General features: G+C 37.7%; 3 protein-coding genes across 4 annotated transcripts in view; 1 reads left to right on the top strand and 2 right to left on the bottom strand.

The window, feature by feature from the left end:
• Positions 1-4,127, bottom strand: part of LOC134746301 (6-phosphofructo-2-kinase/fructose-2,6-bisphosphatase) — a 70,320-nt gene extending 66,193 nt beyond the window's left edge. Inside the window, exon 1 of one of the 2 annotated variants that reach the window (XM_063680677.1) lies at positions 3,747-4,127. In XM_063680677.1, coding sequence (XP_063536747.1) covers positions 3,747-3,906 — 160 coding nt within the window. In that variant the 5' untranslated portion in view covers positions 3,907-4,127. The remainder of the gene's footprint in view (positions 1-3,746) is intronic. The other variant, XM_063680678.1, reaches the window with a different exon arrangement.
• A 1,999-nt stretch (positions 4,128-6,126) lies between these two features.
• LOC134745801 (uncharacterized) lies at positions 6,127-10,176 on the top strand. Its single transcript, XM_063679889.1, has 4 exons — positions 6,127-6,410; positions 7,832-7,920; positions 9,463-9,649; positions 10,101-10,176. Exons 1-4 carry the CDS (start codon positions 6,153-6,155, stop codon positions 10,131-10,133), a joined length of 567 nt encoding a protein of 188 aa, XP_063535959.1. The 5' UTR covers positions 6,127-6,152; the 3' UTR covers positions 10,134-10,176.
• An 11,812-nt stretch (positions 10,177-21,988) lies between these two features.
• Positions 21,989-25,035, bottom strand: part of LOC134746328 (cell adhesion molecule DSCAML1) — a 58,808-nt gene continuing 55,761 nt past the window's right edge. The window contains exon 7 of the mRNA XM_063680724.1: positions 21,989-22,245. Within this exon, the coding sequence (XP_063536794.1) occupies positions 22,097-22,245 (149 nt within the window). The 3' untranslated portion in view covers positions 21,989-22,096. The remainder of the gene's footprint in view (positions 22,246-25,035) is intronic.

The raw sequence follows: 25,035 nt of genomic DNA, 5'->3' as shown, positions 1-25,035 counted from the left end.
ATGAAAACCTCAGGTAGCCCCTTAACGATAAATACGTCACGTCATCAGGTTATCTCAAAGATCACGTGTTAGTCGTTTACACGATCTCAAAATATTAATATAGCAAGCCAAGTATATAAATTATGGCTTATCAGCAATATCAGCTCAATCCAGATGTTATTTTTTTTTTTTTTTTTAATTTATTTATCTCAATGTACATCACAACAATTTTCTTACAATTATATTCCTCGCCAAACTGCGATTGCAGTTTGTTGGCGAGATGTAACTTGGCTACTTACATAAATATTTATTGTGAAATCCTGTATGTTTATGTGATAATGATTATTATGTTTTAACATTAAAACTGTTAAAATTTATAAAAAAATATATTGAAAAGTCCTTTTTGCTTATTCTAGAATTTCATGCTATATGATTAACAAAAAATTATGTTAAAATACCTGTTAAACGTAAAATTTAAAAATTCACTACACTGCTTTGGGCAAGACGAGACTCGAACTTGCAACATTTCGGAACTCCGGTCCCATCGCTCTGAAAGGTCGCAAGTTCGAGTCTTGCCCGAAGCAGTGTTTTTTTTTCCATTACATTTTTCCTTTAATATAAAAAATTGTAGTACCTATCACTCGCAGTCGTATCTGCTTAATAATTTAGAAGTGTTTTAAGTTATTATAGTATGAATTTACTCAAGTGATTTTTACGCCACACATCCTAATCTGTTAAACAAAAGCCTTTGTTTCTTTTGTTCAGCGGTTACCAACCCTCGTGCCTTGATACCCGAGCAAGCAAAAGGTTCCAAAACTAAACCACTAGCGTAGCGAGTGGTTCGAAAAATGGAATCTTGAGCGTTGCGAGGCAAATAGCACGAGAGGTTAAACAACAACTTTGCCCCGTTGTAAAACAAATAACTATTGTTAAACGGATTAGGGTCTGAGTCTGAGGCCTAAAAATCATTAATTGAGAAAATTTATACTATAATAATCATAATCATTTATTTCGTAAATGCACATAAAACATTACACGGCAGTCCAGTTTGATGGATGGAAGAATACATTTCTATCATTAAAATAAATAACAATAAAGAGAATTCATTTTAAATACCGTAAAAGGGGTGAGTAGGGTTCGCGGGGAGAGTTGGGTTATGAATGGGGAGTGATGCATCCCTTCACTCCTAATAAAAATAATGTATTCCAATTTAAAATTATTTATTCGTATGGCATTATTATTTATGAGTCGTTCTACAGTTATGTTTATTAATTTACAAATTAATGTGTAGGTTCTTCACCCATTGGGCTGCGTTATCACTAAACGTTATAAAGTCCAGAGAGAGGGTCACCAGGGTACATTCGTTTTGGGCACTCGTGAATTATATGGTGGATAGATTGTATAGGCGCTCCGCAATCGCATTCCGGTGAGTTTTTTCACCCACCTAAACATGAAATCGCCAGATCGACCGTGCCCTCTGTGCGAAGTCTTTCCCGTCTTGGGGCCGAGAAGCCTATTATTTTAATAATTTGGGTTCTATTAGTTATTTATTTTGATTGAAATAATTTTCGACGTAATCATTATCTTTCAATCGTAAATTATTAGTTTCAAACGCATTTCTTACAATCTTATTATTTTAATGTTTACCTAATATGGAACTACTTACATAACGAATTCCAAACGTTATTCATTTCTGTGTGTTCTGTTTCTGTTGTTGTGTTTGTGTGTGTGTTTTTCTGTTTCTGTTAACTATTAAGTATTTTCACAATATTATCTATCTTGAACGCGGGTACATCTTTTAATTATGTACCTATATTTATTTCTGTACCAGCTGTATATAACTGCTCTTTATAAAGAACAAAGTCTAAATGTCCTACTGTACCTATATTGTATGTCCTAAGATACTGCTATAAGCTGTGGTTACCTATAATTGGACAAACATCTAACCTCAATGTTATGTAAGCTACAGATTGTTTTTTCATGATGTATTGTCTGTTGGTGATCCCAAATAAATAAAATAAAAAAATAAAATAGTTTTTTTAGATAAATCTTGCGAAGTGTACAATTTTGTGTGTATTGCTGATAATGAAAACAGATCCATAAATTATTTCTCATCTATAGAATAGGTAACAAGTCGTACATTGAATGATTGAAGGTACATAATTCGAACAGAAAACATAATGCAAATCAGGGTCAAGCATTGGAGCAGAGCAGACCAATCCAGTTCAGTTCAATGTGACCGGGACCGAATTGAATGGATTTGAGTCTATTAAAAAAAAACGGTTAAGAATCTATCGTGCTTCCTTGCGGATTCTAAAGACAAATTATACATTACCTCATAAAAAACAACCTTAAAATTTCATTTTTTTATATGCCAGCCTGTTGAATTAGCTAAGCTGGTTTGAGTGTAAAATATATAGAGTTTGACCAAGCTAAGTTGGCAGTGATTTTGATAGCACAGACTGCGCAAGTGTTATTTAAACGTCATTATTTCATAGAAGTTTGCAAGTTAAAGTTCTGGGCTACCTATCAAACTCGCTGCTAACTTAGCTTGGTCTGACCCTAACCAATTTAAATTTAATTGAATTGAAGTCGACAATCGACTAAGTAGTTAATAGTAGTTTAGTAGGCACGTAGTTTTAGTAGGTAATTATGGGTACTTGGCCTATTTCTTATATTTATATTTTTCTGCAGGGCGGTTGCTCTATGCAAGTTTTGCGAGAGTTCGAACGACCATCTAAACATAGCTATAAAATCGCTAGAAATCTTGCTAAAGCCGTAATAGATCTAATCAAATCCTGCAATGTTTTTTAGACGATAACAATACATTGATACCCAGGTAGCAAAATAACGTCAGTGACGTCATAATGACGGCATTATTACGTCATAATGACGTCGCTGACGTCATAATGACGTATAATTGCTACTCGGGTACTTAGGAAGGTAGTAGGTGTAAGATCGGGGACATTCCCGGTGATTCCGGTGAACCACCTTAAGGGCATTGCCGTTGCCAGGGAGTTTTTGGGATTATACTGAGCAACTTTAACTATGAGACCAATCACGAAATAGCTAAAAAAATTCCCCTCCCATAGAAAATGGACCAGCCAAAATGTATGAAACAGCCAAATTTTTAGCCACACTGTGTATATGTATAGGATAGGTATAATAAACTGTCCTTACTACCTATTGTTTGTCTCATTACCGGTTTTTACCCTTTTCATTATTAACAAAGAATCCTAAATGCATCCTAATTGGTTATCTCTAATATGGGAGGCGGAGTTTAGCTCACTCGTAAGGATCGAGGTAAAAAAAATCTGAAGTGGTTCACAGGCAATGTCCCCGATTGTACCTACATGATTATTAGGTATTCAATCACGAGAATTCCCTAATATAATATCTTTTAAGTTGGACAACCTCTTTTAGATCAATAATTAAATTTAATAACAATAAAAGTCATATAAATCTAGTAGTTTGCTTTGTAGAGCAAATAAGCATGAATATAGAGTCGATAAATTATGATAATATTTTTTTTGTAGCCATAACAAACGTGCCATACAGTCCACTAGTAAATCACAAAGTAACATTATCGCAAATAACATGTTATTCATCGCACGTAAACAAACACAGGTTATAGTACTGCATGGCCGGTTTAAAAAAAAGTCCGTTATTTACGAGCTGAAAGGATTAGTCTCGATTTCTCGAACGTCAGTGCAACGCATTATTTTAATCTCTAAATGCTTTCAAGTTCCGCGTATTTTTAGTCTTACCTCTAATGGGGAAGGGTTTGGTCAAGATGGTCTCCGTAGTTGGCGGCAGCAGCCGCTTGGTTTCCGGAGACATGACACTAGGGCACTGGTTTAACTCATGATTCTCACTGGCACTGACGCCGCGCTGCCGGAGCGAGGGCGACGCGTTTAGCACTTCCATAGCGTATCACTATCGCGGCATGACTGAGTAACGTTAATGTAGACTCGACACGACCGCTGCGGCCGACGTTCAGATATCAGCTGATATTGTCAATTGTGGAAATTTATGGAAGCGCGACGGATAGGTATATGTCATTGTCGCTCTCGCTTGCGCACGCGGCTTGTTATGTTACGATGCGCAGTTACATCGGTGGCCACATTTTGTAGATATATCCGGATGCATAAATAGAAACTATTATGTTGCTTAAGAAAAGTTCTAAAGCCGTTATTTTTAAGAAATCATTATAACTCACTCACACTATACTTCTTTATATATAACGCTCGCGCTAACTGTAAAAAAATCTTAAGACGGTCCTATAATTCTGATGTCTCATGGTCACTCCGCGTCGGTAATGAAATTACGTCAAGTGCAAGGACGCAAGAAACAAATACAGCACAATGGCTCCGGCGAGCGTCGGTCAGATACTGTGCGGGTTTCGGGCACTCTGCCATCAACACTAGACATAGACGCACTAAAATTACACTGTTATTGGAAAACCGCACTTGTTGTTCAGTTCTTAAGGTCTCATCAGGAAACATTATATATTTTACGGATACCTATAACACAACACAGCGCGTGCGCTGTTGATCGATGGTCTCAAACGGAAGAGGCGTATGTTATTGGTCCTTCGAGCACGGATACGACTTTTTGCTTGAAGCAGATGTTTTGAAGATGTAAATTCTTTTGCAGGTATTATGTGCTCTATTCGATCCCACATCTTATCTTTATGTTTGCTACTGCTATGTTTGCATAATTTAATTTCAAACTGTGCAGCTGTGGTAGTCTTATATATGTTTTTGTATTCAGAATAAGTCGCTTGTGGTATTCCGTTAAAGTAATATATATTAACGTTTTATGTTTATGCCCTAGTTATTTTGACCTTTACCCGCATTTTATTAAGTGCAGCTCCATAACATTATAATATAAACCAGAGTTCAAAGTAGCAAGCAGTAATTAAGTAAATTCATTGCTTTTTCATCATTGCCTTCGCGGTAAATATATTTTTTATTTAAACTTCATTGCACGATATAAAATTGAACAAATGGCGGACTTAATGCCTTAAGGCATTCTCTACCAGACAACCATATAACCATACATATGTATATTTTAATAGCGGGAGATTCGTGTATAATTTTATTGAGGTAAACTACTAAATCGATATTATGATCAAATTAGGCATGTAGAGCCTTGGCGTTAGGTGGCGGCTTAGGTTACTTAACTTTTCTATGATTGTATATCATTTCAATATATCATATGTTATGTGTTACCTGGTGAATGCAAATAGTGTTGTTTACCTATTTAGACTGACGTTGTTATTGCAATTTGTCGGACGGGTCATAAGAATAGCTACGACTATTGACGCCGCCAACGTTTTAAAGTTTTAATGGGAGTTTTTCTTATCGTTTCTTGGCACCGCGGTCCGGATGTAAATTATTTTAACTAATTCTAGCATCGTTTGAAATACTTAATTACAAGGCAGTATACAGTCATCATCATCATAATCATGTCAGCCGATAGAAGTCCACTGCTGGACATAGGCCTCCCCCAAGGCTCGCCACTCCGACCGATCCTGTGCCGCTCGCATCCACCGAATTCCCGCGACCTTCACCAGATCGTCGCTCCATCTCGTATACACATCTAGTATACATTTGCCTGGAAATAAAGATTTTCATTTCATTTAAATAAGAAAATCTCACTTAGTGAATGAACTCAAATCGTCGTTCCCGACAAACACACCGTCACGTATCGATCAAACATTTATCGCAACCACACAGTCCTTACATCCGAATGTGAGTCACTACACGGAGTCCTCCAACTTCCATGCAACTTTCGTAATTCCTGCAGTCAGTGTCTACTAGAATACTGTCAGACTGTCTCGAACGCGACCGATTGTTGTTAAATAAGAAGTTTTGAGTGTCGACGTGATATTTTGTACGCGTTTGTAATTTTTGATGTCGACTTAATAGAGCTTATTTACCGTTATACCTAGATAGTTCCTAGTACTGGTAATCCTGAGTTTATGGTTAAGTCATAGGCATTTGTGACGTTTTCAACCAAAAAGTACCACATTGTCGCTTGTCGATAAGGTTGATTTCTGATTGAAGTTATATGGCAATAGCGCCTTACTGACAAGCGACAATGAGTACCCTTTTGGTTGAAAATGGCACATTTTCATTCATAAACAAGAGAATTGAGACTAGTCCAAGATGAATATGTTTCAAACATTCCTCGCATCAATTCCCTCGAACCGTACAGAGATAGTGAACGACCTGGAAATCCCTGAAGTACCACTGACGCCATACATCTGGGAGCCAGACCCAATCAGCATCAGCGACAGTTCCCTGGAAACAGTTACGTCAGTTACTGCTGAAGAGTACGACGCTAGGAGCCTTAGCACGGATTCTAGTGTCGCGCTGTCGAGGGCTATGACTGGTTCGGAGTTTGACTATGATTGGTATAGGCGGGTAAGTTGTATCAAAGATAGATATAACTCCGTAATAGATGGATACAGTCTAAGGAAAAAACGTGCCTCGAAAATCACGAAAATTTGATTCTCGATCAGATGGCGCCACTAGCTTTGGCTTACTCTCGTATACAGGGCGTTGACGGTTTCGTTTGTTATTTATAATTTTAACGCATATCAGTGAAAGAACATGGGTCAAAATCATATAAAAATTATTAATGCAAATAAAAAATCATTTATCCATATTTAAATGCATTTTAACGTATTTTTATAAATCTTCTTTTAGTTTTAAAGTATGTCGATAGATGGCAGTGAATTTACAGTGGTTACAAAATTTACTATGACAGTACCGCTCTATCTTATTATATTCTCTTTGGTTGTATGTTGGGAGTTTTGGAGTTGGAGACGTGACTATTGTCACATTAAGTGCCACTTGCACCATTCTACTAACCTGGGGTTAACCGGTTAAACCTGGAGTTACCATGGTTACCAGTACAATTTGACACTGGGTTAACGGTTTAACCGGTTAACCCCGGGTTAGTGGGTTGGTGCAAGGAGAGCCTTATTTAGTTGAGCATGCAGAATTTAAATGGCGTAAAATTTCCGTCTCTCAGATACTTCAACTGCCTATAATATACCTACGTTACGTACTTTTTCCTGCTCATATTTTTTCTCTTGCCCCGAGCGTAATAAACGCTGTTTTTCTTACTATACTGCACGTGACCTTATAACACTAATTGTACCTGCTATTCACAATGACGCGAAAACTTGTGCTATTAAGACATTATATGAAAATATATGAAATATACTAGAATCACCATAATATGTACCTAGGTGTAATAGTTAAAAGATCCACGGGTGCATGGGCAGCACTACTTGTTAGGACCAAAATCTTCAAATAGAGGCTGAACTAAGAGAGCGAATTAGCTAACTTAATGTCGAGTTTGTTCAGATCTTTCATCATAGCTTCAGTCTCTCTATTTATTAAAGGTTTCAATCGAAATTAAACTTTTGTGAGACATATTTTCAAAATATTTAAAGAAACGGTCAAACTCACGCCAACTACTTAATCGTCGCTATTGGCGGCATGTTTCGTACCCATCGGGGGTCCTTCCTCAGGCTTGAGTGCTCATGACGGCTGCCCGATGGGTTCGAAACATGTCGCCAATAGCGACAAATAATTGACGCGAGTTTAACAGTTTTTGTCTTTAAATGAAAAATCTCCTTATATGATCATGTTTTTCTAAGAGGCGTTGATATTCGTAGACGTGGAAAAAATATATGTAGTTCTTGACTATATTATCTTTAACAACATAGCTTCCGATACACGAATTATGAAACTTCGCTCGATACAATTAATTCCCATGCTCATGCTTCGTTCAAGCAGACCCGTTCGATAATCCGATTGTAATTGGTTTACAGTACAAGCGGCTGGATTTAAGTAATCCCTGGGAGCAGATGAGGATCGGTTGGGCCGCGTTTCCACCCGAGCATATCGCCACACTTAACAGGTTAGTTGAGAATGCACTTAGGTACATTTTGTTTTTTACACTTTTCAGAATCAGAATAAGAATCATCGCATTTATTCGTGATCAAAGATAACTCCGTAATAGATGGATACAGTCTAAGGAAAAAACGTGCCTCGAAAATCAAGAAAATTTGATTCTCGTTCAGAGGGCGCTACTAGCTTTGGCCTACTGTCGTATAGATGGCGTTGACGTTTTCGTTTGCTATTTAACAATTTTAACGCATATCAGTGAAAGAACATGGGTCAAAATCATAAAAATAATTAATGCAAATAAAAAAAAACATTTATCCATTTAAATACATTTTATCGTATTTTTATAAACCTTCATTTTTAGTTTTAAAGTGTGTCGACAGATGGCAGTGAATTTAGTGGGGTTACAAAATTTACTATGACAGTACCGCTCTAGTATAAGTTACTCTATGTTCGAGATAAACAGGCATCGTAAACTGCGAGCGAAATCCATTGAAATGACGTACTTTGACTTGACTAAGTAACAACCCTAGTACTTCAATGGATTTCGCTCGCAGTTTACGATGCCTGGTGATAAACTATAACATACAAAAGTATAAAAACAACAGAAATAGTTTACCACGAAATGGTCCCGCCTCAGCATAATGCTAACCCAAAAGTTTGCGCTGATCTTCCGGCGAGACCATTTAAATGCTATTAGTATGTATTGTTATGTAAATAATTAAAGTACCAATGAAGTAGGTATATACTTCTGTTTACTACTAAATTCGTCCTATGTTTGCACTGACTTGGCAGTGAAAATGTTTACGATATATTTATCCATTATATGCGCCATCGTCATACCGGACATAGCACGGATAGCCTGAAAACTCAGCGTGCTCGCACACCAAATACACCGAGAGATAAGAGATTCTAATAAATATTTTAATTCAGTCAGAAGTGCCATAGAGTATCCAACATTGAAAAGTATGCGATTATAGTTCCATGATGGGATTAGTCTTCATTAAAATATTAATAAAGTTGACGAGAAAATAAACAGTTTCTAAAATAATCCAGTGCTGTCGCGCGCGCCGCGGTCAGAGGAGTAATTGAACCTTATCTGTTACCTGACGAACCCACAAGTTTTCTCTTCTGTGGACAATAGTTAACAGCTTGCATGTGGGCATGTAGGTAATGATTTTATCATACGTAGGTATCCAAATAAAAGGAGTACCTTTTCATGTGGATAAGGGTTACCTTTATAGCTCATAACTTTTGGGTATGTCTACAGGAAAGACGTGAAGACGGTTTTGTGTTTGACCCACCTAACAAAGGACACTGGCAATAATCAGCAATATATTTCTTACTTAGGTGTTTATCAGCTTTCACACGTAGTTTGTCTCGTAGTTTGGTAAACTCTACATGGAATTTGCAATGACAAAGTGGGACAATGGCAACTAACAACTGTATCTATTGTTATTGTTAATCACTCTGTTCACGGTTACGAATAAGGTAGGTATCTAGACACCATAAGGACACTGCCATAACATACAATTACTTACGTCATTTCTTGCAGTCTCAGCCTCCAATCGACCACGGACTCGACGGACAGCCCTCCCCCCTCCATTCCCTTCGAACCGTTTCCGAGCCAAGAGTTCTTACGAAAGATAGACCGTTTCTTGGAGGACGAGTGTTGCGTGTACGGGCCTGATGACCCGGCGATACTGGCGCTCGAGGAAGCACTAAAGGACGTAGACTTGGAGGTGAGCCTTATAAACTAAAATAGAATATACTAAAGAAAAAACCGGCCAAGTGCGAGTCGGACTCGCGCACAGAGGGATCCGTACTTTTTAGTATTTGTTGTTATAGCGCCAACAGAAACACATTATCTGTGAAAATTTCAACTGTCTAGCTATCACGGTTCATGAGATACAGCCTGGTGACAGACAGACAGACTGACAGCGGAGTCTTAGTAATAGGGTCCCGTTTTTACCCTTTGGGTACGGAGCCCAGAGCTGAAATCGAACCAGCGTCCTCTGCATTCGTGGCAGACGCCTAGGCCACTCGGTCACGGGCCATCAATCATCATAATCATTCCAGGCAAATGAAGTCGCGGCCAGAAGCTAGTCCGTATATAAAACAGTGTTCTGTACCACAAACCTAATTTGAACGCTCTGTACAATATAATCTAGCTAAACACCATTTCTTTTTCAGAATCTTTATTCATATCAGGATGTCATAGCATAAACGCCGCTAAACAAACGATGTCCGATGGAATGATAAAGAAGAACGAACTTTATGTATGAAGTGCTACAATTATTAATAAATAAAAAAATACAATCGTCCCAGGAAAGTCTTCCTGCTACGTTGCATTAGTCATGGCTACTTTTTGCAGCCGTTAGAAAGTTTCTTAAACTGCGAAATTTCCTCAATGAAACTTCGGAAACTTCCTATAATATTGTACGGAAACAAAATTTTCCATTCCATAAACTTTCCGAATTTTTTACAGGATATTTCATAAAAATAAAAACAATTTCATGTGTAAAATGTACTTTTAATGGGAATGATTTCCAACATCACAACAACTGTATGTTATTCTAGTTAATGTACTTAAAACTTGTCATCACATTTCTGTAATAGTGTTACACGGAAGAACTCATACCAGCAAAATGTTTAACTTTAAGAATATCAGTTCCATCACGATTTGAAGGGTGTACCACATTTTATGGAGAATGTTCTTAGATAGTTAATAATGTTGCAGAATACTGTCTTAAATGATTCAACATTAAGGTTATAACATTTTGCCGACGCTTCAATAATAGAAAAATAACTATACATAATTAATAAAAACTAATCATAATATTGCACTTACAATAATTTTGGAATAAAATGAGATTCAAAGTACAATATATATACTTTTGTTTGATTTATTATTAATAACACAACGCGGTGAGATTCAAGGCAATACAATTTTGATCGTTGGAAGTGTTATGGAAGGTTCAGTTCACTGTTATTAACATTTTTTTTTTTAAGTTTAATCTTAGGGCCGATTTGTATCAAACAATTTGTTCGTTAAAATATGAAAAGATTTAGAGTTCCTTCTGAAATGGCAGCTGCCATTTTTAAAGTTAATCAGTTGATTTTGCGTAGTGCAATACGTTAAATGAAACTAAAGTATCATCAATAACGGCATTCATTTGTCAATAAATATATACTTATATGTAGTAACAGTGAACAAAACCATTACTCGTGTAGTGATAATTAGTTCTAACAACTGTATCTATTGTAAACGGCAGACATAGTAGGACACAGAAAGCTTACTATTGAAGTTACAATGTCGGCAGATTTTGCTTACATTATTCTCATTGGGACAGCTGAAAGTATCACGATGACAGCATCTGTCTGTTTCTGACATATACCTATGTATAGTTTTTGTGAAAGGGACGGATGCTTTCACCGTGTAGTCGTAACGTGCTTAAGCAACTAATTATCGACTTTATTTCATTCATGTTAAAGTTTTAAATTGGTTACATAAGCCGTAGCTCACTATGACAAACAGTTGAGGAGTATATCAGAGTGGGATCGTCCCCGTCTCACTAACCTAGTCTTATACATACTTATGATATAAAAACATATTGCCAATTATAAATTTGGTATACTAGACCGGTGTTCAATTGCATGAAACAACCGGCATGCGTCATAGTAAAAAGAGGAGTCATCAGGTACAAGCAGCAAAGTTTCTAAAAAGTCTACTCAACAATATCACTGAGCATCTACGATAGTGCTTTTTCTCAAATAATTGCACGACTTTTCCCTTTTTACTATGACAATATTAACAGCAAAGTAAAGTTAACGTTCGCTGCCTATATCATGGACGTGCTTCCAGGCGAAAAGGCGACCTTAGCCTAAGGTAATACTTTAATATAAAGTAAACAATAGCGAGTTTTAAGTAGCATTCAAATAAATTTAGGTATTTAACCTTTTGAACGCCAAGATCACTAAAGGAGTCGTAACTAAGTCGTACCCACAGCGCCAAGGACAACTATAATTGTTATGGCGTACGCTGTCAAAGTAACGTTCATACAAAGTATGGCTTACATCAGCTCGCTTGCGCTCGGGACCTTGGCGTGTGTGACGTTTAAGTTTATGACGGAAAGCGTTCAAAGGGTTAAAGTGTAATCACAATATTAAATAACCAGTATTTGAACGCGGCTTAAAAGTTATATAAACATATCATATACCAGTATGAAATAAACGTCGAGAGCACAGCATATGTCTGTGCACATACTTAACAGATAAGAGGCAGAACAACATGAATTCGCATTGGCAACTATGCTTCCAACTATGGATATTTTGTCCGCAAAATGTGACCACTTTTGAACATGTCAAAACATAATGTTTACACCTACAGTCTCCATCAGATATCTATATCGGAGCGGCCAAGGTTCGTCTTAGCGCGTCTTAGTCTTAGTCCATTGTTCAAAAGTGGTCCAATATCGAGAGCGAAAAGAAATCAGGGATACGATGGTAGTCAAATAGAAAAGAGGCAGGTAGACCAGACCAGCAAACACATTCGTAAATAGGTACTGGATTTTGGTAGGTTACATACATATTTGTAAGTCATGTTTTCCCTACTTAGTTTTCACTTATACCTTGTGAAAATTAACAAATACAAGTTCTCCAGAGGCCCATTTCTAGAAAGATATTAGAATAATATTATTAGGTATTGTCTTGCCATGGTAACCCATACGACTTGACAGTTCGTGGACTAATAATATTAGTCTAATACCAGGGGCCCGTTTCTCGATCGATATTCATCATTGGCCACAGCATCTTTACAGATGATAGTTGCAGCGACTAGAGGTATTTGAGGAGATGTCTACAGTCTACATCGACTGCGGTGACTGTAAAGACCAATGGCTGATCGGCATTTTTTGCCGCACCGATCACAGATGTGTCTTGACTCCTGGGGTGGTCCAGCAGCTCTGCGAATTCGTTTCCGGTTAAGGTGATCCAACCAGAGCTCGTCGTGCTTTGCCATGCCTTCCCGCAGGTTACGACGCCACTCGAGTCTCATCTCCGCGCGTTTCTCCCAACGGTTAGTTGGAATGCTGAAGCCATTCATGTCGCGCTTACATGAATCCTTGAAGCGGAGAACGGGGCGACCAACCGGTCTCTTAGCTTCGGCAATCTGTCCGAGCATGACTTCACGTGGCAATCTGTCAGGGTCCATTCTATGAACGTGTCCCAGCCAACGATCGATATTAGACTAATATTATTAGTCCACGAACTGTCAATTCGTATAGGTTACCATGGCAACACACTAATAATATTAGTCAAATACCGTTCGAGAAATGGGCCCCAGTATTGTCGTCTTGTTAACATCTGCGACATACTCTCTACCTCTATTCTATTACTACGAATGTATCCCCTGTCCCTTTTGCAAAGCCTGAAGCGGTGAAAACAAGCGTTATATATTGAAAATCATTTAGTGAAATAAAAAGCTTGATTCCGTTTAGATGGTAATCAAAATTACACTACTTACAAGAATTAAATTTAGTGTAGGTACTGATATACACAAGGCTTGCGCGGCATACATACCACATATATCGTAATAGTTCTCAGTGTACAGTCGAGTTCATAAATATGTATAAATTTTTTCACCTTATTGCAATGGATTAAGGTGAAGAAATGTATACATATTTATGAACTCGACTGTACCTAATGCCATGTTTACGGCTATGTACTACTTAGCGACTGCCGCGAAAGCCCCGTCTAGGCCTTATAAAATGTATGTACATCGTAGGCACATTGAATGTTTCTCTCCAAAACATTTGAGGGCGTTATTTGATTTCCCAATTCGTAAACTTTTTTCAACAGAATAGGGCCGTCTCATAAAAGTTCTTCCAAAATAAATAAAGGCAAAACATCATCTCATGTGCGAATGATTGTTGAATTATTAAGTACCTACTTGTCTTTGGACTATTAATAAAATGAATTAGGTAGTAGAAATTAATATTGTACAAAGCGAATGCCACGCGTGGCACAACGCATCATCTTACTTCTGTCATGAGCTGGAAAAATAATGATAGACGAGCAGTCCCGGCGACTGTGACTACAGATTTTGGGCGCTGCAGTTGAAACTCAAGCGATATAGCTTTTTCATTCCTTCCAGTGCTTTTTGGTACCAGCGTGGCATTCGAGTTAAACTAGACCGCGAGCCAGGTGCAAATTTCGTCAGTTGTCGCCTCCCGGGCGAAAACTCGTATAGCGGTTAACGGCTATGTATGATGAACCCTCGTGAACGACAGCTGCCGCTCCGTTGGTGGGTTCAGGAATGGCAGCCACCGAAACGCGTAACACGGTCTTTCCACCGCGATACAACCGGCTGACGATTTGTTTTATTAACAATAGCATCTAAACTATCATCTGACAAAGTATCAAACGGGAGGCGATGACGCCGATGACTGAAAAGAATTTTCTTTTTTACATGTTCATGTGACCAGCTGACGGTCTTTCCACAGCGATACAATCGGCTGACGATTTTGTTTATTCACAATAGCATATAAACTATCATCTGACAAAGTATCAAGCGGGGGGCGATGACAAAAAAAAATTATAGACTTAATTTGCTGCCATTCCTCAACCCACCAACGGAGCGGCAGCTGACGTTCACGAGGGTTCATCATAAATAGCCGTTAACCACTATACGAGTTTTCGCCCGGGAGGCGATTGGTCATGGAAATCTGTTCCTGGCCCGCGGTCTAAACCCACCGGTTAAGCATTTTTCTAGGAACCCGTCGCATCGTCACACCCCCGCACCCCAGTCTTGACTCTCGCTCTCTATCTAAGTGCCTCTACGCTAGCGTTCAAACGGCTAAACTAATACAACCCTTAAAGCTACCTACTTAAAGTTTACTTTACTTATACATCTGGATGTTTGGCGTCATTTGCTGATGATATACTACAAATAGTTCTTGACAATTTGATTTAGGTAGTTAAAATTGGCTTTATGATAGTTACGCATCTAAATGCAAAAACAAAATATTTCAGTCGATATTATATTGAATACGTATCGTCATAGATATCGAAAGATTTAGAGAAGCCATCAAACGGATTGTGAATAAAAATATTGGTTTGCGACATAGACAGGTCTGCTATACATTGAAATACTTTGGAGGGTTAAAATTTACTTGGATATGCTTATTTAACAACGTTACCTAAGTTACTGAATTATCATAATTTCGTACTGTAACAGGATTCGCGATAACACGACCACAAGGTCAATATGCAACTGACAAGTCTATAAAAATACATGCACAATATCAACCATCAAAAATGCCTCGTCAATCGTAATCTACTAAAAATACTATCTAATACGTACCATCTCGAAACCCGTGTTTGTACAACGCTTATAAGTATGTGAAATTAGAGGAAGATCAGTAAGTTTAAGGTGCGTGATTCAATGCAGAGACACAGGCTAAACTTCACTCAAGTTTTTTTTGGATAATAAATATGGCGTTTTTAAAGTTTAAATAAATGATTGATACAGGGGCCTATCCGAGTGACAATTGTTGATAGAAAACTCCAATCGACAGTGAAATAATGTACGGAAATGATCAATCAAGTGACTTTTCGTTGCATCAGTCATACCGATACATCATTTTTTCTTGTCGATCGTCGATTGTCGATATACAATTTGTCATCTTAGCTAGGCCCGCCAATACATTTAGTGTGACCAGTTGCAATGTGACAATGAGAAAGTAAATTCGAAACGGCTTACACATAGCAATAATGCATGCAGTGTGTACAGTGCGACATAAAATAGTAGAAAACAAATGAGGGCGCCACTTTCTTCGTAACTGTCAAATTTTTGATCTAAAATGCTTAAACATGGCAACAATTATGTATGGAAATTGTTTAGTTCCATTTTATTTAATTTCTACTCTTTCATGTCGCATTTTATTTCGTTTTCAACACCGTAAATTGTCTTTGTGTGCCAATTTGTATGGCAGTGTGTGTTTATGTCATTTATGCTTACAATACACATTAATATGGACAATTATTTTTGCAACTTTTTACCAAAAAAACTTCCAAAAGCACTTTGGTATAATATACTTGAGTGCAATTTAGCATATAAATATTAAGTGACAGTGCAGCACACGACACAGAAATAATTGACACGTTAGCACATTTACAACTGCAAGACGGACACATGTTTAATTCACAATTATCGTATAAATATATATAGGTACTTAGTTTAGAGGAAGCAAGCACAACGCAGTTTAGGAATACATTAAGTTACAGCGGTTCTAGTTAGCTTAGTGTGAAATGCAGACTAAAATTAAAGTAAAGACGCTTAGCACGAAAAATTTTGTACATCGACCCGCCATTTCCTTTCTCTGTCGCATACGCATAATTACATTGCTGTCCCACCAGGCGTGGCTCACTCCGCGATTTCGTCGCGTGCCTACAAGAACATGCGGCTCACGCCAATTTTGGTGTCTAGCCATAGTAGTTGCCGCGCACCGCTACGCCACCTAGCGGTCATATCTGTCGTAATAGACGCGTTTTGTTAGAGAGTGAATCTTCTGAACCTAGTACTATTATTTATTCTGTGGTCCCACCCATAATGACGGCGGTCAATGCCACTATGCGAGTGGAACTGGGAACAGCAATATAATTATATTATTATAAAGACAGGACATACCGGGTGAATGTACGGAATTATTCGCGCTTAGCGCCGTTAGGTACTGTATACCTGATCAATCAGAAAGTGAGGCACCACTGTTCGAGGAATTACAATTACAGCGAAAACTGGTGTAGACGTGTGAACTGGATTCACAGAAAGGCAATGAGCTTCTTTGGAAGGTAAAGAGAAGCGTAGCCCGAGAGAGTATATTTTTAATTTATTTATGTTAAAAGATGTCTTGTACTTTTTGTCTACAGTCAAGAGAATATGTGAACATGCATTAGTACAAATAAGACCACACACATTTATGAGTCAGTCTCTAGGTTTACGGTCTAGGGACAAAGTTGGTAAACGGAATAGCTTTTTTCCCATACAATTTTTACTACCTCTGCTTCTTGCCACACTGGCATCCCGTTGGTGATAGGTAGACCTCGCCTTTGGCTCGGTCGGCTATCTCAGCAAAAATGTTTTACATAGGTATTAAGAGAGTGATTTCATTTTGAGAATGTGACATCATGGTCTATATCCCGGTCAATATAAGTCTAATGTGACATGTTCACACTTCTTGACTTCGGGCTACGAAGAATAGAGGAAAGGATATTACAAAATATATTCTGTATGACATATATTCTTCCTAATGCTCCCTCCCTGATATGCATGCTCGCCGTGTACAAAAATAAACAGCTCTACACTTCTATAACAATTATATGCTCTTACTTATCACTAATGAATGCTCTAGAAACTCAAAAAGATTAATATTTTTCAAATGTGGCAATACAGTTTTGAGGCTGACAACCAGCCAGTGTTGCAAGATAAATTTATTACTTCAAAAATAATATATGTAATGATCAGCATCAAATTGATCGTGACAGCAAATTTTTCGTACCATAGGAATAATTGTTTTTTGATATATTTGACTACTTTGGCTGTATATATTCTACTAAGGCGAAAACAAAATCAGCTCTATTACCTACAGTATAGGTTCAAATGTCATTAGCAAATTTTGGATTTTTCCTTTTTTTTTGTATAGCCTTAGGAGGCTATGCGATGCTGGCTGTACCTCGTTTCCCATTACAAGTCTCAAAACAAGCAACTATTTAAACTGAAAGTATATAGAAAAATATATTAATCTTTTTGAGACAGCCGAATGAGCTTCAGAGCATTCAAAAAAAAATCACAATCGTTATTCATTTCATATGCTTCATTGCCTTCAAGTGTTACACGGTTTCGTTATACATTAATCAACCTTTCAATAATATTGTCGTGTACTATCATGTAAATACATTAACATATGAGCGGTACCCTGGACGAATAATACAAGACCCACAACCTTTATACATTATCATGATTCTTCATTAAGCAGGCTATGTAAGTTTTAAATTTCCCTCCGACGTTTCGAGGACGGCGTTGTCCTTGTGGTCTCGGAGAAGACTGACAATTTAAAGCTTATTTTACGGGATTAAGTCCCGTCGTTGTGAATAATAATGAGTAAAAATCGTGAAAGTTTAAATCAGTGTTATGTATTGCTAGTTGGCGTTCCTATCGCATCAGTGGGCTGAGCACGGTAGCATTTTTATCGCCTGTCACCATGCCTGTCACGTTTTAACAAGTATGTAAGTGCGAAAGTGACAGGCATAGTGACAGGTGATAAAAATGCAACCATGCTGATACCGCTGGTCTTAGTTTCATCCATTTTGTTCGGCGCTTAGACATCTCGCTTATTTCCTTACGTAATGTAACAGCGACCCAAAATGAGTGCACACGCCAGGGTGCCTAGCCAAGGTGGCAATCGTTTGCGGTACGACAACGAAACGTTATCTGTCTCTCTATCGCTGTAATATGTAAGAGTGATAGAGAGACAGAAAGCGTTTCGTTGTCATATCGCAAAGGATTTGCATCGTGGCTAGGCACCCAGTTGTATCGATCCCTCGCGATCGCCCGCCACGCTTGGCACGCTCCAGTGATACCTGGGACATCCGATCGGCCTCCGCCCTACTGAGCGTCTCAAAAGTATTGAGGTATGCCCTTTTAGCGCCGCGATCCTCACCTATTCTTACAACATGGCCGAGCCCACAGAAATAAATATCCCGTAGATGATGCAAATGCATCTACTTCGCGTGTCCGAACCCCGACCAAGCGTCGAGGTTGACCGTCGCTCTTTACAGTCCACGCGCGTCAGTTGTTGCGGCCGGACGTACGTGAAAACTTAAAAAATGCTTCATTGCATGATAATTAACTGCAACAGCCCAAAAATTGCGAGCACCCAAAGGCAAGAACATATTTCTTATCACAGATAAGTAATATTAAAATTATATTATGCGTAAATTTTGTATGAAAAAGTCGGCACGCTTGGTTTCAATACAAACCGTGGTATTTGCGTCATCTGGCGTATATATTAAATCTGTGGCCGAGCCAGTAAACGCGGTGGGCTTTTATCTCGCCGATAATATTGGCTTAGACATGAATGTATGAATGAAGGATGAAAAGGACTTTGTGTAGACAATTTTAGTCTTGTTTTATTCTTCCGTAGTGAGTATGACTTGAATGCGCTACGATATAACCGCTTAACTACGAATCACAGTGCCGTGACTTTATGCTACGTTTTAGTCGTTATAAAATTTGAATAGTATTACGCGATGCGCGTCTAAAGCATTGCATTTTACTATGACGGTTACTAAGAACTACATCGTTGTGATTGCAAAGCTACTCTCGTAGCGTTACGCCGTACCACATAGCATAGCTTTTCTCGTATGAAGCGAAAATTAAGTTGTGACTTGTGACGGTATTCTCATAAGAATTTTATATTACTATTAACGAGTTGAGTCTAAAATGTCCTTTGTTTGAGTTAGTAATATGACTGAATGTTGTATTGTCATATTTATCAAAGGCTTACAGTTCCTATTCGAATAGGTACATATTTTAAAAGTTACGTCCAAAGTTAGGCGTGCTAAGAACCTGTGCACACCGGATGCATGTGCGTAGACGTGCGCGTTGTAATATACAAATCTTTATGAGTGCGGCACACCGTTTGCGTGACGTGTGCGTGTACGCAGCCGGTGTGCTCTGGCTTAATAAATCTGTGTAAATGGCTTGCAAAAAAATGGCAATCTGATGTTTACTTCCTCAGTTGAACAGTCATAGTACTATGCGTCGATTGCTACACGGTTGGCTTTACTATGTACATCCTTAGCTCCGCGCACGTTATGTACCATGTCAGAAAAAATAAATATATACAATCGCCATCAATTCCTTATATATAAATATTAAAAATAAATAATAACGCAAATGAATCACAGTACAAAATCACGATTAAATAAACGAATGGCGTCTCCGCGCATGCGCGGCCTCCTAACTAATTTACTGAGATCTTTTTTTATAAAAATATATCTAATATTGCAAAAAAAATATATAATTAACGATACAATTCTTATTACTAACAATATATTACTTGAACGGTAAGCAACAATATTCCAAATTCAAAATGGCCGTCGGGGTTGCCAGGAGAGAAATAAATAAAGCGTTCAGTCAGACTTTTGCCATAACTGTGTATTAGTATATAGTTATCAAAAGTAAATGCAAGCATTATATAAAATTGTGACACAGTAAAATACTAAATTATGTCTTTCAGTGATGGCAACCCCGACATTGATTATAAAAATTAAATGCTTACAATACTAAAGCGATCTCTCTCAATGGTAGATTTACGCTAAAATTACTCCAAACTTACACCAATATGCTATTTCAAGTAGTAACAGCTTTCAAGACAAAGAGGGTCGGATGAAAGGAACGGATGAAGATCCATAAAACGATTTCCAATCCGGCCCTGAAGTTTCCAGTTATCGATTTTAGTCAATAAACAACGCATCATAATTTACAAACTATTATTAGTTATATCTGGCATTTCAATTCAAACCTTATCACTTTCACACTAAAGTTAAATTCTGCTTGCACCGTTACTGCCTTGAAACGATAGTTTGGTGATAGTTTAGAGTGTAAACTTACAGCAAGCACAGCATGTTCCGCAACCTAGGGATATACTACACACCGTCCACTTATAAACTTGATATGTCCAGCTTACCCTTGAGCCATACACGTTGTTTCCATGTCCTGAGGCTGACACGGGAGGCAACGTTCATCCGAGGTAACATGATTAGCAGAGCCCGGACTAATCATCGCAAAACAATAACAGAAATAGAACAAGATACAATTGAGTCGTCATATGTATCTAAAGAGGATATTTTCACAATTAGCATTAGACCTATTTGAATTGCATTTCTACATCATTTCTGCCATGGAGACAATATAAAGGAGCCAAATCTCTATGTATGAAAAGTGTCCATCAAAAAACAGTAATTAGGCGGCGCCACCAAACACCGAAATACTACCAAAAACAACCTACGTAATTTGGTCGGGTTATTTGTTGCCTTATATGGTTTATGTTATACTCATGTCCCAGAGCCTAACTAGCGCCACCGGAGAGATTAGGAACTATTATTTAAAGCTGAAAGCGGACACTTTTGCAACAATTCTGCCTTAAGAGATTGGCATCCTTTCTATACCATCCATAATTTCTGCCATAACTTTGTCAGTGACGTTCCTGATATATTTTATGACAACTAAAATTAAAAAAACAATTTCCACAAACTTTTGGCGAATTTTGGGTTGCGGTTGTAAATATAATTGAGAATATTTAACATAATATGGCTCCATTACACCCCTTTCCATTTCTAAGTTGCAATTGGTTTGCGATGATTAGTCCGAGTTCTGATGATTAGTAACAATGAATGCAAGATGCCTCTTTGTAGAAGTATACAAATAATTTAAGCTTATGGCATAACTTTTTCAAAAGGGGTGTTTAAAGTATTGAAGTGCCTTGTCGAATTGATAAAGTAAGATACAGAACAAAACAATTCATCATGCCATTCCATTTAGGGTATTTGAAAGTCGAGATATAATTTTTAGGGACGGTAGAGGGTGTATAAATCCATATATAAAATTATGGTATTTATTAACGTACTTTCAAAAAAAATGTTACCTCGCATATTGAGAATCAACAGAAATTGGAAACAAAACTTTTTTACTAATAACATCCAAAATATAATTGTTAAATCATTTTTATATCTTTTGCTTCAGGATTTACAGTCTCTAACAGCTCTATATCGTGATGCAGGTAAAACTCTCAAAAATACCTTAATGCACATACAGTCAACCAATTCGATTCATAGGCCACTATAGAACCACGTCATAATGAATCAATTTGTTAATCTTCTACGACAGCGCTTATTAAGTGTCATGTATCTAATAGTACCTAGTTAAAGCGACAAGGTTCTATAGTGGCCTAGGAATCAAATTGTATGACTGTGCACTACAGTCATGTCACACGCAGACATTTCTGTAAAGTATTCAACGACTATACGCAACGTCGCTCCCGTATCAACGTCACACCTCAACGCTACAATCATGACAAATGTCCCGAATCGGTGCGATAGAATATCCTAAGGTTAAGTATAGACGAGAATCAGACCCGCCGCGGCTTGCCCGGCCCCGGACACTCCGTGGAGCGGATCACGCTCCCGGCCGTGTCCCGCGGCACGGGATCCGTGTCCATGAACCCGGGGTTAAGGATTATGTTAGGCACTAGCTCCATTATGTCTTGTTCTTCGAACTCTGTGTGTTATACGTACCGTTCCCGTGTGTGAATGTTAAGTGTCCGCAGTCCAAGCGTGCGTTCCAAGCGAGTGCGATAGAGGGAAAGAAGAAAAATTTAATAAATAAAACTGGCACGGTTATATAAAATGCATGCGGAGAAATCTCGCTTTTGTGGGTCGATGCGAGGAGTTAAGAGCGAGTTACTATTGGATAGAATAAAATTGAATGTCGCTCCACACTTAGGTGCACGAATAACGCGCTAAACACCGATTTAAACTTTTACGATTTTCACACATTATTATTGACTAAAAATGGGACTTAATCACGTATAATTAAATTTTAACATTACTTCCGACAATTTGAGGACGGCATATTTCCCGTGGTGTCAAAGAAAAGTCAGAGGTAATTTGAATACTTAATTATACGCGATTAAGTATTATGAATAATAGCGCAATAAAGGCACCATAGTAATGCATTATTGTCATAATAAAGTTCATACTTAGGAACTTAGGCAAAAACCGAGAAGCGAAAGTTCACGATTCTGGACGCTTTTCGTGAATGTGTGGAGCGAGCATTAGAGCTCTTCGGTTTGGCGCTCTGAGCATTTTACCGAATGAATTTCACAAGTAATGGAATGAAATTCATCGCACTGATAAGAACTAGGATTGCAACATAGCTCTACGCCAAGCAAATCTCTTGAGTAATTTACGAGTTTTAGAAAAAAAAAGCGTAATCGTAAAGCTTCACTAATTAATTTAAATTCTAAAAGAATTGCTTAAGAGGCTTCGGCAATACTAGGTAACTATGTAAAATCACTCCCTTTCTTATTTTTAAGAACTCCATAGTTGGTTGTATTCATGTCATCCTATCTCTTTTATTCTAAGAGAAAAAGTGTGCTTAAATTTAAATACATATGTGATTTCATGCATAATCTTATCAAATACTTACAATCTAAATAATACCTAAAAAAGGACACTTAGCGCGAGAAATTTCGTACATTTACCCGCCTGGTCCTATCTCCATCGTACGCGCGTAATTACATATCGTCGGGTAAGAATACGTTTGTGCGATACGCCACTTACATTGGTTTGTAGGATATTTTTCGAAAAAACACTAATTTAAACTTTCACCGATTTTTACTCATTATTATTCACAACGACGGGACTTAATCGCGTAAAATAAGTTTTAAATTATTCGAAAAGTTTTACATTTAGGAAATATTGAACTTATTTATCATTTAGGCACATATGTTAACTATCTACCTATATACTACCATACAAATATTGTGAATATAGTGATAATAATGAAATAAAAGCGTTATTATTATTGTCATGAGGTCTTGCTGCACTTCGTCTCTCCAGCGGTACCTAGGGCGTCCAGACCGTCTTCGGCCACTTGGTACTCCAGAGTACGCGCCCTCCAGACTGCGCGATCTTCCCCCATCCGGACTACGTGCCCGAGCCATCGGAGCCTGGCGGCGAACTCGGCGCCGTCGACTGGACAGAAACGGCTTTGGACAGAGTAGCATGGCGGTCTTTGGTGTCGGAGGCCAAGTTCCACTTCGGGTCGTCGCGCCACAGCAGTAAGTAAGTATTATTATTGTCATATCCGTTCTTTATGACAATTATGAGTAAATGTTAAACGTACAATGTACCTATGACATGACACAAAAGTGTTGGATATGTCACACTTTTGTGATAATTTTCTGTTAACAGAGTGTAATTATCAGTAAAATGCGGATATAGCACAACATTTTTGAAAAATCATTATTTTTTCTAAAACAGATTAGTGTCAATTACAGCATTATTTTTGTTATTTTAGGAATCATTAAAAAACTGTACCGCCCGTGACGCCGACAGCAATATAATTATGCGCGTGTGATAGAGATAGGAACAGGCGGGTCAATGCACGATAATCTTCGCGCTAACCGTCTTTTCGCGTAAGCGAGTCTTGGTTACTATAGTAACAGCATTAGAAACATAATAAGTTCCTTACAGTGGTCCAGATATAAGGAGTGGTCCTAAGTCATAAGAATAGATATACAGGGTGGCTAAAAAATAAGTGCATTCCCGTTGCCAGGGAGGTTTTGGGATTATACTGAGCAACTTTTACTGCGGGACCAACTACGAAATCGCGATTAAAAAAACCCTCCCATAGAAAATAGTCATCCCTCCCATAGACCAGTCAAAATGTATGAAACAGACAAAAAAAATTTCTCGATTTCGGGGTTGGTCCCATAGTAAAAGTTGCTCAGTATAATCCCAAAACCTCCCTGGCAACGGGAATACACTTATTTTTTAGCCACCGTGTATGAATTTTATTAGACACAACTGTTTGAGCGTAAACGAACTGTGGTAGTAGGTTGTCATTTGATTTTATACCTTGAAAAATATATAATAAGTTCATTTGGCATCATGGAATAAATAATATTTAGTTTTTTTATTGCTTTTAATTAGTTGCTCTTTTTACTTAATAATATAAAAACAAACTATTTCAGAAAAAAAGGTTAGATCACATTTGTTCAACGATTACGTTAGTGCGTGTAATAAATTTATATACAAAATACTGTTAAATATTATATTTTTCTTATAATATGTACTTAGTAAATATATTGAAGCGAAAATATGGCAAGAATCAATTGTTATTTTATTAATTACTATTGTATTTTTTTTGTGTTTTTATTAGTATTTTACTTGGATTGAAATATATGATTTGTTTTATTATTCTAACTGTCTATTTCCTATTAAGTATTGTTCAATACGAGTATAGTAACAAATGTATTTTTCTAGTATTACTAGCATAACTATG

The sequence above is a fragment of the Cydia strobilella genome, chromosome 12 (genome assembly GCF_947568885.1).
Source record: "Cydia strobilella chromosome 12, ilCydStro3.1, whole genome shotgun sequence".
Classification (NCBI taxonomy): domain Eukaryota; kingdom Metazoa; phylum Arthropoda; class Insecta; order Lepidoptera; family Tortricidae; genus Cydia; species Cydia strobilella.
Note: the sequence above shows the minus strand (reverse complement) of the source record. Positions and strands in the feature narration are given on the sequence as shown.